This window comes from Aulostomus chinensis, chromosome 18, assembly GCF_037954235.1.
Source record: "Aulostomus chinensis isolate RoL2024-O1b breed Wild chromosome 18, RoL_Achi_v1.0, whole genome shotgun sequence".
In the NCBI taxonomy this organism is placed as follows: domain Eukaryota; kingdom Metazoa; phylum Chordata; class Actinopteri; order Syngnathiformes; family Aulostomidae; genus Aulostomus; species Aulostomus chinensis.
In genome coordinates this window covers 14,692,489-14,705,322 of record NC_141337.1, presented here as the reverse complement: position 1 = coordinate 14,705,322, position 12,834 = coordinate 14,692,489, and the positions used below count along the sequence as shown (strand labels likewise).

The 12,834-nt window shown below is 40.5% G+C and overlaps 1 protein-coding gene and 1 long non-coding RNA gene across 2 annotated transcripts; both read right to left on the bottom strand.

Moving 5' to 3' along the window:
• Window positions 1-198: 198 nt before the first annotated feature.
• LOC147245341 (uncharacterized) lies at window positions 199-4,065 on the bottom strand. The gene is made up of 3 exons (XR_015110082.1): window positions 3,871-4,065; window positions 2,299-2,387; window positions 199-1,357 (listed from the first exon to the last, which is right to left on the bottom strand). It is a non-coding gene; the product is annotated as an uncharacterized LOC147245341 (long non-coding RNA).
• Window positions 4,066-4,668: 603 nt separating this feature from the next.
• Window positions 4,669-11,813, bottom strand: LOC147245340 (cytoglobin-1-like). The gene is made up of 3 exons (XM_086184688.1): window positions 11,503-11,813; window positions 6,418-6,649; window positions 4,669-5,334 (listed from the first exon to the last, which is right to left on the bottom strand). The coding sequence occupies exons 1-3, from the start codon at window positions 11,643-11,645 to the stop codon at window positions 5,170-5,172; spliced, it is 540 nt and encodes a 179-aa protein (XP_086040814.1). The 5' UTR covers window positions 11,646-11,813; the 3' UTR covers window positions 4,669-5,169.
• Window positions 11,814-12,834: the final 1,021 nt, after the last annotated feature.

Genomic DNA, 12,834 nt, shown 5'->3' with positions numbered 1-12,834 from the left:
TAAAATCACCATGAAAGAGTTGTTGTTCCCATGAAGATGCTTGCTGCTTTCTTTGACATCTTCACTACATTCCCACCAGGTGGCATCAGAGCTCAGAAAATTAGTCAAAAACAAATCAAGCTGAAGATCTGCATAATTTATCTTCTCTCGCCTATATTTAATTCATTGAGGTCTTGGGCACGGTGTCGCACCTTCATCAGCACAGTGATAACTGGACAAATCATCCTTCCGTAAGCACATTGCTCAATAACTGTGAGTCTACTCCTTATCAGCCACTCCAGCTCGAAACAAGCATTTCACGCATTTCACAGTTAGGATAAGACAAATATGCCAACATCGTCTTTTCCTCTTTCATCATCGTGTCAACACACACGTGCACGCATACGCACGCATACGCACGCACGCACGCACGCACACAAACGTACAAAGAAGAGGATTTGTTCTGCCAGTGTTGGAATATTTTGTCAAAACACATCATATTTCACATTCGGGTACATCTGTGTCCAGAGCATTTCAACTGCAATGTTAACAGACTTAAATCAAAAGCATAAAAACACTGTTCCCGGACGCTGTACTCGCTCAGGTGTGTGTCGTCCTGTATGCGCGCATTCGATTATCAATATGGGCGGGAATGATTTTGTAATGTGGTGTTTGGGTCCACTTTGTTGTTGTTTCGCTTCAGAAATGTTGACTGCAATATTCTGGTGCACAAACACGCAAAAGCACACAAAATATCGTACACATTATTTATTAATTTAATCACTGAGGATATTTCTGGATTCTCATCGCGACCGTATTTACATGTCATTTCTGCCTACGTAGGCTATCAGAGGAATTCAGGTCACTTAAGAGATAACATTAGCCACGTTTAAGAAACGCCGGGTCAGCGCTCCTCACACATGTTTAACACCATTCATTACATTTGCTAAAGGCAAGCAAAACAAGAAATCAAATCGCTGATTGTGTCTGCTTCTCTTGAGGAGGCACGGTACTTGTTTCACGTCAAACCTTGAGGACACATACCATACTGTCAAGTAGTTCCAAACAACAATTTAAGTAATGTTACTTCATGATGAAGCACAGCATTTAGACACCATATTTGTCAAGTTTCATCTCTGAAGCTGGAATTTAAGTTCAAGCCAAGTTCACTCAGCCTGTTTGCTCCTGTTGCACTGTTACTGAGTGCATCTGCAGTACAAATCAGCCCTTTTCTTTTTTTCTTTCAAGCCCTTTTTTTCGTGTTGGAGTTGTGGTGTGAGCTGTCAAGTGCAGATGAATCTTGGATCAGTTCGATGAGAGACAACAATAGGAGATGACAGGATGTCTCTGAGGAAATAGGTCCTCATCGCAGGAGTCACTGCAAACAGAGAATAGACACATTTATTTAGCGATTCGATCCATTTGCTTTTGTTTAAATATAGCAAAAACAGAGCTCACCCGATTTGACTTGTGATAGTAGCCTACTCTGGTCTAATTTCACATCCACAGAGGAGGGGGGCACACAGACAAAGAGACAGCTGACATGCAAAGCTGTGAATTATTTAATTACATAATCACAATCATGTATAAATGAATAAAATGACCCGGACTTATCTACCTATATCAAAAAGGATTCAGATAAGTAAAAGACAACATGTAAGATGCAGCAGCTGAAGGTCGCTGTTGCACATGCGCTTGAGCAGGCGATGTATTTATAATAACCTCACACCCGAAGAGAGATGATAGATCGTTGTTCTGCATCTGAATCATTTAGTGTCATCAGAGTAGCAGTCAGTGCTTAAAAGCCAAATGTGGGACAGCAAGGCATCTTTATGCATCCATGCCTCTGGAACATGCTCCACTTTTTACTCACACACACACACACACACACACACACACACACACACACACACACACACACACACAAAACATGCCTAATTGTGGAGTAGTAGTTGTGACGTAGTTGCCACTCAAGGCGAGTTATTGTTTTTCATCCGTCCACGCTGATGACGAAGGTTGTAGAAAGTAGCAGCCAAGAGCAAGGCACGGTCACTGGAGGAAGCAGGGAGTGGACCAGCAACCCTTCGTTGACTACATTACCACTTGATAATTCAGTTCAATTTAGCATTGACCCAAATTGTTACTCACTTTTTGTCCAGATGAAGTGCTTTTTTTTTTTCCAGGCTTAATTCGCTTAAGCCTGGAAAAAGGGCTCCAAAAGTCTAAAAATAAACTTTGGCCACGCAACACCAAACTGTTTTAGTATCCATTCAAAACTTCTGCGGCCGCACAAATGTGATATTCTTTGCTTTTCCTTACTCTGCAATGCTCACTCTTGTCATTTTTGGACTTCTGCTGCTCCGTTGCTCTTCATGTATGGCACCTCTCTCTCAATAGCAGCTTCCTGCCTGTGACGAATCACATAGAACACATTACTCATTATTAATTAAATGCAGCACATTCATTTTCACACTCCCTGATTGAATTGGTGATAAAACAGATACTATCTGGACACAGTTAAGTGAGATGTTTGGGGCTTTAAGCCTGGGAAACTGGGAGGTTTGGCTCGCCTTGAAAGACATACCCAAAATAAATCACTGAAAAACAGCTGTACGATCTATACGTACAATCTTTGGTGCTCTGACATGTCTCACAAAATGTGTCCCAAGTGCCTACAATATTGTGATTAGAATTATGGCTGAAGAAACTATGTATACAAATGGGAAAAAGTGACTTTATTTCTAGATTAAACGATGGATAACACAATGATAGCAATTATTCTAGATACAGTATACCTGATTCAGTAATACTCAAAGTACTCAAAGTGACACTTTTTTTTTTTTTTTCAACTTCTTACGATGAAATTTGACCACAAAATTGCGTTGATTTTCATTTCGGGATGCTGTGGACAAACAAATCATCCTTTACAAAATATCTTTTCCTTTCACATCATCGGATTATACCACTGTACTATGGAGGAAAAAAAAAAACTAAACTAAATATTAAGGGTAAAAAAGAGGAAAATTTTGTCTTCAAAAACATGAACTCATAGATACAATGTATACAGTAAAAAAAAAATTGTTGCCATAAAACACAAAACTATAAAAAATGTGAGCAACTTATCAATAAAGAGCAGTAAAATGTGTCATTTAGCAATAAAACAAGATGTTTCTTTTAAAATCTAAAAACTGTCAAAAGCACTGCCAAAGCAAAGTGATGGAAACAAGAACAGTATGCAATGTCTTGATAAAAAGAAACTGCTGGCGTCAGACGTCAATCTGCTGTTTAAAGTTATAATAGACAGCTAAAGAAACATGATGTAGAACGATTTAATTTGGACGCTTCTTTCAGTTGCATTAAAACTGTGTCTTTTAGAGATATTTGTAAAAACATGAATCAAATTCATCATCATCTTAATAATGAAATCTCTGTGCTGAACTCATTGCTAGTCTGTAGGGCAGACGGCGCTAGCTAGACTCGCTCTTTATTAGCTCGGTAGCTGTTGACATGCTCGATGCTGCTACACAGTAAAGCCACGTGGCACTATTTGCTGTGTGAGGGGCGACCAAGGCCCCGGAGGGATGAGAAGATTGCACTTTGAGTCAATTAGGAGCCGTGAGCTGAGATGCTCTATTCATTTCATCATGAGGACATGTGAATACACCGTATCAAGCCACATGGTCCACCCATGTTTGCTCAAGGCAAACCCTAAAATAAACACAGGGATTTCAACTTTGTGATGCAGATACGTTTCTCACTCCCCCACACATCAAATCTATTTATTTATTTATTTATTTTACATTTAATTGAAAGTATAGTTTCTCATGGCTGGATACTCTCAGTTTCATCACCAAAGCGAGAATCAAAAGGCAGCCTACAACCAGTACTTACGGCCTGATTTTGTTGGAGAATCTCTGGCGCAGGATGAGCGCGATGGTGGTGAGGACCACCATGGTGGTACACATGCTCTCCTACCAAGGATCCCCTGCTCGGTTAGAGCACTGAGACCTCTGCACCCATAGATGCCTTGAAGAGAAAAGGCAAAGTTTGTGGTGTAACTATCGGACTATTCCTGTCTTTCCTCTTGGCTGCCACTCATGATTGGGGAGATTAGCTCAAAGGATTAGCTAGGATCAAGGAGGGGGTTAGATCTTGCTGGCAGGACTAGGAGGTAAACAGCGCCTGCTGTGTGTTTCTGTTCTAAAAACAACCGTCACGCCAACACAGCAAACCAAATCAACATAGAAACATTTTTGTTAAAAAGAAGATGGCAAAGCTTTAATAAAATGGCTCTTTAACAGTAAGGCAACAAGGTTTTAGTAAGGATAATCTATAAAAATTATTGGATTATATCTGGATAAGCCATTTTATTGTGCTTAAACCGACTTTGTGAAAGGTTGGAACATTGTAGACATCATGGAGCTCGTGCTAAATATACCATAGCCTATAATGACGTCCCTTCAGGCTGGCATTTGTACAGTATGATATGAAAAGAGTGAGCATAGCGGATTAATAGGGACTCTAAGCAGCTGAGCCACTTATACTTGGCGCTGCTGAGTCAAGCTGAGAAAAGGGGAGCAGTAGGGTAAGAAACAAAGCCGTAAGTAGAAATGCAGAGGAATCGGATCATCACATCTTTGTATTTTTTTTTTATTAAAAATGTTAAATACAGATACAAAGGTGAATCATCATGACAAAATGATAGCGACTAAAAAAGAAGTTTCTTGATGTTCTGATGGCGTCGATACAGACTGATAAAACAGGTGAAACATCACGTGGCATTTTAAATGCATTGTATTTACATGGCAGTTCTTAGACGTACATGCTCATTCAAAGGCACATTCAAGTCAAATGTGTCCTCTTGTCCTCTGTTAGATTTAAGTAGAACTATGTTCTCACTGTTTTTTCACTGTCCTTCAAATGGTTTAATCCTTTTAAAACAATACGCCCAAAAACAAGGAGAGCTTTCAGTTTCACTTCATTCGTCCTCTACTCCCTTCACACATTGTTTACATCAGATTGCACTGCATGTTCCATAGCTCGCGATTATCAGTTACATAAAGCTGCATTTCTGAGATTTGTCAGATAAGTTCTGTAAATACGAAGATCAATCCTTGATGTCTTTCTTATGCAGCCAAACAATTATAAATCCATGTCTGAAGATGGTCCGATAATCTGGATTACAACACTTCACCCAGTCGAGGTCGAGAGTTTTGTCCATCCCACTTCCTCGTAGATGGCTGTGATACTGTAGTACACCGTAGACAAGAGTCTGGTCCACGCCGCCGCCACATCTGCTGTTACAACCTCAGGAAAGGCTTCGCCTAAGACTTCCAGGATCACACCGCTCAGGATCTGGGGAACACACAAACGCAGTATTCAAGACTCCTTTATTTATTATGATGTAGCAAATAGTACTAAATAGTTTTCATACTGGAGGAACTTTTACTTAGCACCTATAACTGCTGGAAAAAGTACCCCCTTTTTGGCATTTCTGGAATGCAGGAATTGATGAGTGTTTTATCAACAGTAACCCCTATGTCAGGGTAGGTTCTGTCCCTCTCTCTGTGGAATTGGAACCACCTGTAACATATGGATTCCTTGATTGGAAAAAGAAACGCTGATGCAACACTGGCAAATGCCATTTTTTTAAATCCTTATAAGCAGCAGTGTTTGAAAAAAAATGGTCTCACTCAAACTATCAGGTGGTTTTCGCCACCCAACCGTTCCTTCTGGCAGTGTGATGCAAACAGAAGAGAAAGAAAAAAAAGAGTATCTTTTCTCCCCCTTTTTGGTCCCCTGATTCGACATCACCAATCACAATTTGTCTTGGTTGTGGCTCCACCGCTCCTCTGCTCTGGGGAGCACTCTAGAGTACCACATACTTCTTTCTTCATTGTCGTTGGCTGCATCTTTTGGATCACACTATTCCCCCAGTTCCCCCTGGTCCCCAAACAAACACCCTGACCAGCTAGAGGAGGCGCTAATACAACCACCAGGACGCGTGTCCTCATCTGGCTCCTCACCTGCAGACACGGCCAATTGTGTCTGTTTGCACAAGCAACCGAACTGAACACAGCATCAGCAAAGGAACTGTAACAGCAAACTCCATGTTAGCTAGGAAATAATAACAGTCTGTGACACTATCTGGGTGTGCCCTAGAGGCTTGTTCCTGTCACTGCTTGGTCTGAGAGCCCATGTTCCCTCAACATTTATCACCCCTGTGTATACTAGGGTTAAGGGAGTTAGGGTACCACTGTACTTCATAGGGTACCACTGTGTGGGAAAATGTTTTCAAGGCAGTTTAACTATTATTAAGTGAAAAAAGACATTATTTTCATCAAAAGTTCAAAAGAAGGAAACCCTAATCTACTGGTGTCATTTCTGCTCTACAGCAGGTTGTAACTAAATAACTTAAATGTACTAATCTCACATTACCTTGAAGTACACAGGCTCCACCTTGTGTCGGAGCGCGTGGGCTTTTCCTACCAGCTTCAGCACTGAAGCCACCTTGTCTGAGTTGTCTAGGTTCTCCACCAGTGTGTTGATGGCGTTCATGACTCTCCGTGCGTGTTTCCTAAGCTGGGTACTCCGCTCTAGCTCCTCCTGCTCCTCGATGTGCTTGAACTGGCTGAAGAACTGCTTTGATGACGGGAAGTTGACAAAGAGCCTGCACATGAGGAGAAGTGAATGAGGAGAGTGTACTTCTGCTAATCTCACTGCCTCTCAGCACGCACCAGCTCAGTCCTGCAAACCTGTGATATATGATAAAGAGCTGGCTGCACAGAAACATGTAAACAGTGATGGAGCCACATCCAAAGTTGCCATTTTCAGACATTTGTTATAACAGTGTCATCATTAGAACATGCTCTTGTTTCTGAACTGACCTTCAAAGTGGTCCTATAGACACTGCTGAAAAACTGATAACATTATTCAACATAAACATAATAATTCACCAGGATTAAAGAGTATGGTGTATCAGGAAAAAAGCCCATTTCCCGTGATGTATTCATCGGAACCATTTCTCTTTGTAGATGTAAATCTTGCAGCCCTGAGAAGAAAAAAAAAAAAACGCAGCAGATGTTTCTTCTGCGATAAAGTGCCTTGAAAGAATTCCGTTTTATAAGTGATGCAGCTTTGGGTTTGATTAATGAATGTTTTAGTTTGTTTCAAGGAATATCAGATTTATTTTCACTGAACTTCCCTGGATTAACTTTACGTCAGCAGAATGAGTTATCAGACTTTGTTTGTTGTTGCTGTTAGCCTGTTTGCAGGATTACACAAAAACTATGATGTTGGTTGTCATCAAACTTGTTGGAGGGGTGTAAAATGAGCCAGAAAAGAATCTAGTAAATTTAAGGGCAGATTTTATTTTACTTATTTTTTTTACACTTTAATGTACTTCACCCAGGACGTTTGCCAGATCTGTCTCAAATTTAGTCAGAGACACCGTAAAAACCAGGTGCTGGGGCACTGGGAGAGTATGAGTCACACAGTGTTACCATGGTGAGGTGGTAAAACTTTGATATTTTGCCATAGAAAAGTAAACTTTAATAACTGGACTTCACATTATCTGATACTTTCTTTATCCCACATTTGATGAAGCGTGATGTTACAAAAATCATCAGATTTACATCAAAATGACACTATGTTGTCTTCACATGATGTATGTAAGAGATAATCAACAAGTAGGTGTGCGTATATAACCACCTTGCCTCCGCGTCGTAAATCCAAAACCATATCTACACACACCTACGAGTTGATTATCCCGCTTATGCCATGGACATGAAACAGTTTGAAGAAATACGTGAGTTATTTTAACAGCTGTATGAAGGTGGTTGCCAAAATCATTGGTCAAAATTTAATGTGTTTTGTCTTCCAGGAACTAGTTCCAGATGCTTGCTGTCTTGAAATGCTGTTATTTGCAATGAGAGATTGTTTTGAAATTTGTACAGTTTTCTACTTTCAAAAAAAGCAGATTTAACTGCAGTGAAACCATAAAATTGGAGTTCAAGTCAATAAAATATTGAGTACAGAGTAGATTTGAGCTTGTTAAATTACGGAAAAAGGGTGCAACCCCCCGGCGCAGTGGTGTGAACTGCGCGGAAAAAAAGGACAACACACTGGTAAGAAGACATCCAACACGGTTTGGGATGATTAATTATTTTCTGAAATGGTTCAGATGTTCATACTTTATATTTTGCCGTGTAATGTACTTATTTTGATTTATGCTCACAGTTCTGAGCACTTACACATTGTTTGTCCATAAAGCTACGTTTAGAGACTTGTTAATGACGCTAAAGTAGCTTAAATGTTGGCTCTCGATTCACATGTTCAGATACGTCCCGAGACTGAGGCTACTCTGCCGCACCGTGCTGTTATGCTGTGTTGCAGGTATGTTCTTAAACTTGTCTTTAATTCTTTGAGTTGTTAATCAGCCGTTACCAGGGAAGCTTTGACAGTTTGCAGTTGTCATGGTAACATCTTGGCTGGGGGAGTAATTTCAAACGAGCGATTAAGCCTGAGCCGAACTACTCGTGCATACGTACGGTTTTATTCAACTCCCTGACAGCCAATCAGAAAAGAGTATTCAGCCTGACCACAGTATAAAGCAACATCATGTGTCGTAAGTGTTGTCTGGCGTGACCAAGTGTACACACAAGTTTGCTCATTCCAAATATCATCAGGTTTCCCCTCCCTCTCACTCTTCATAACAACGAAACTCTGCAACTTGCACGGGGAGGTGTGAAGGCCTGCTTATCACTGCTTGCGTCTTTAATCAGGACCGAAGCATCGAAGTGGCAGATAAAGATGGGGGTTTTTTTGTTCAGCAAGATGAAAAATGTGTTAATTCATACCAGATTTCTGACCTCCTGGTTCACGTATTCTTAAACCTGCTCAGTTTCACATTTTTCTAACAAAAGGTGAAATGTACCAATTAGAGAGGGTAAACTGGGAAAAAGAGACCTGCTATACAGCCCACTGTGAGCACATCTGATATAATTCTACTTTGATTTGAGGTTGCAAATATCATCCATATCAGTTCACAGCTTGTTTTATGTTTTGTATTAAATTGTGTTGTTCCAGGTTGTGATTTGGACTTTCCCTTGCACATCCTTTCTAAAGCTGTGGTCTTTCAGAGAAGACATTCTAGTGCACTTTGTGTGACTTTACCCCTGTTTGACCATCAGAAGTATCATAGAGAATTAACAAAGACCCCTCCCACTGTCTTGGAAGAGGGCCAGTGCATCTGTTTGTTGGCTATCTAATGCTAATATCTCATCTCTCTCTCTCTTTCTCCCTCTCTCTCTTTCTCTCTTTCTCTCTCTAACATGAAACGGAAGCCAAATATTTTAGATAGAAAACAGTTTTTAAAACTTGTGAATTTAAATGTTTGAAAAGGGAAGAGGACAGAAGGTGGTGTCTCAAACTAGGCGGAGGACCTCAGCAAGTATTCCTGTTTCCCAGTAAAATGAAGAACTGTGATGTTAATCTCTTTGGCTTGTAATTGCATGACCTGTGGTTGCATATAAATAGCCTCATTAGTATTTTATATGGTCATTGGACTCTTAATCCCTCCTTATCGCTTCCACAAGACGCACTGAGGAGCTGAATCCATGAGAAAGTTTCTAATTTCAGAGACAGCGTCATAATTTGCTTCTTTGGATGTTATCTCTTATCCGAAAGTTCATGCTGACATTGCTCTTGGGGCAAAATACATAAATTGCTACTGTCGTGCCTGTCAATCAACTATCATTCTTCAAATTCCTGAAGGTCACAGGGTCTTTGCGATGGAATGTGGATGCTGAAAATAAGGTGAGGGTCGTCTTGTCTCAATGTGACTGCACACCGACTGATGGAATACAGACGGACTTGTTAGAATACCGCAGCTTCATTCTGATATGAAGTAATCTGTGCAAAACACATGATCTTGATCTCCTTAAGGTGACAAGAGAGAGTGCTGCGTTCTCTATTTCATCCAACACTCCCTCTCAACTTTCACCTCCCACATTCATAAAGATTAGGAAGGCATGTTGTGCAGGCAGTCACTCTTACCACACATGAACGAGCCAAATCCTCCATACTCACATTTGTTTGTTTTCTATCCGTAAGAGAGAACGACTGTCGTGTCGTAAGAGAGTTCACAGCAGCGATGCAGAGCGATGCTTGTGATGCGGTCAAGTATCAGTATAATGCCATTAAAAACATGACCTGCTCTAAGGGTGGGAGCTCTTTTCTGGCCAAAAACAATGTCTCACTGATGGACTGCATTGTTTATACTGTGCCTCTACTGTCTAATAAATAGGATTAGGTAAAGAGGGAGAAAATATGACAGCTTGTGTTCCTTTCGACGTACTGTAAGCTTCAGTGAGATTGTGTAGGATAATCCAACTCTTTGGCTTTGATATCTTCATTTTTTTCAGCGTTGTTTGAACATACATAAACTATGAGGTCATCGCTCACCAATCATATTATAGGGTTGTAGAAAGGGCAAGGGAAGAACCTGCTATATTTTGGGCAGATTTTTCATAGCACCACCCGGTGGCAACAGGAAATGGCATTTTTGTTAACACTGAGGTACTCCTCCTCGTGAACTGACCAGATTAATTTTAAATTTTGTTTGAAATACTTAAAAGAACTTCTGCCAATTCTTATAATTGACCATAGAACACAAACCTGCTGTAACTACAGTACATGGTCAAGATATTTAACAAACGACAAGCTGAATTTAAGTCATAGTCGTAGCCTTGTCGATTGGTTCCAGGAAGTAAGCATCATTTAATTTACATCAAAGTTACATTTTGTTGTCCTCGTGTGATGTATAGCAACATAACACAGCAGTACAAAGTAGGAAGTGTGTGTTTTCTGGCATCACATCGTGGATCCAGGGAATGATATTTGCGCTACAGTGCACACATAAGTCTGCTCCTTTATGTAAAATTCAAAAATGATCAGGTTTCACCTCCTTCTGGCTCTACGGAGCAGCCACACACTCCGACATGTGAGGGGGTGAGAGGGACCGCTCATCGCTGCTTGTAACTTTAATTAGACCCCAAACTCAAAAGAGCCCAGAGCCGAAAGTTTGGCCTCACTGAGGGAGACGCTCTGTCGATGCTGTCTAGTTGATTTTTAAGTCTTTGTATTTGTCTGTCAGAAAAAAAGGGCTTTGTATCTCCATTGATACCCATGAGGGGGAAAGAAACAAAGCGGATTTGATCTCAGAAGTAACGACATTAAAGAATTAATCCTCAAAACAAGAATGAAGAGTTTTGCATGACATGGAACTGTTTACTGGTACTCATATCAAGACCAACCTGCATAAATATGAATGCACAACATCATCCTCTGTGATTGATGGTGATGAAATACATCTCAGTAATTCACCTTCAACCTTTTCCTTGCTTAAATTACTCCTCTATCAATAGTTGCACTATCAGATGTCCAAAGAAAAGAAATTACCATTTGCCCAATTTGTGTTCATATATGTAAAATAGGAGGTTAAAACAGTTGAAAATAACAAACCTGATTAGTATGGCAACCCCGACGTCATCACAGTTCTGGTAGACTTTAGCCCAGGAGTCTTGGATGATCACCCTCTCCTTGTCAGTCAGTGGGCTTGGTCGCTCCAGGTGGTCCAGCTCTCTCTCTCCCTGCATCCTCTCCATCTAGGAACACAGTTGTGCAGAGCTGAGCACGTGCAGAAGGCAGGGCTACTATGACTTCCCCTCCCCCAAAATAAACACTATATTACGTCTATATTTTTCTAATTTATATTTCTATCTTGGTGAGAAAGGAATACATCTGTTTCCCTTTCTGCCTGTTGAAAGTGTGAATCTTTTCTCTCCACCTCTCTGCTGAGCAAGAGTGTGAGTGAAAAAAAACTGAGAAAACACAAGAAAAGAGACGAGGAGGGGCTTCTCTCTCTCTCCCGTACCACCCTCTCTCTTTCCTTTCTCCCTCTGCTCATCTACACTTTTGTGGTGTTTGATGAAAGCATGATGAGATAGAAGTTAAATCCCAATAAGAGTCAGACGTGTGATGCGTAGGTTCAATGTAAGATTACGACTTTTAAAATAAGATAAAGGAGCACATTCTGACCTTCAGATTTACCACTCCAGACTAGGAGATTAACCTGTAATCATGTTGAATTACTTACAAAGCCCTGCCGACGTAAATGTAAAAATACTTTTCTGACTGATGACGTCCATCAAAAATAGGACAAGCTTCTATTCACGGTGATTTGTTCTTTGCTTCTCCTCTAACAGCGTGTTTTCAGTGAGGTTTTTTTTTCTCCCCTGAGTCGGTGCACTCCCTTAAGAGCTACACACAACTCTACCACCTTTGCTGCTGCACAGGTAATCACAGGGAGGACGTAACTTATTTTTTGTTGTCAGTGTCAAGAATGTTCTTATTCGCTGTGCGCTGGGTGAAAGGGGAGCAATTAGTCAAGAATCTGTGATTTACCTGTCAAAACAAGCAAGCACAAAAGCAGTAAAAATATGCAAGATATGATCATAAAAGTTAATAAGTTCATATTCACTGCACTTCCTGGAGAGGTTCAATGTACAGAAGGTGTGAACAATCCATGTTAAACATTGACAGAGCTCTCAAAAGTATCAGGATTGTGGAAATGTAGCTACATCTCATGATTCAAGGCAGTCTTTGCAAACAGCTTTGTTAGTGCACTTTTATCAAACTGGGTTGGATCTTTTCATAAGGAAGTTTGCTGTGGATCAGATGACAAACTGGTTTGTGCTACAAATATGTCACAAATTGTTTGTTTTTTCCTCTACCCTTTCCGGTCCACACAAGTAAATTCTGTTCAGATCCATTTTATACCAATAATATTATATC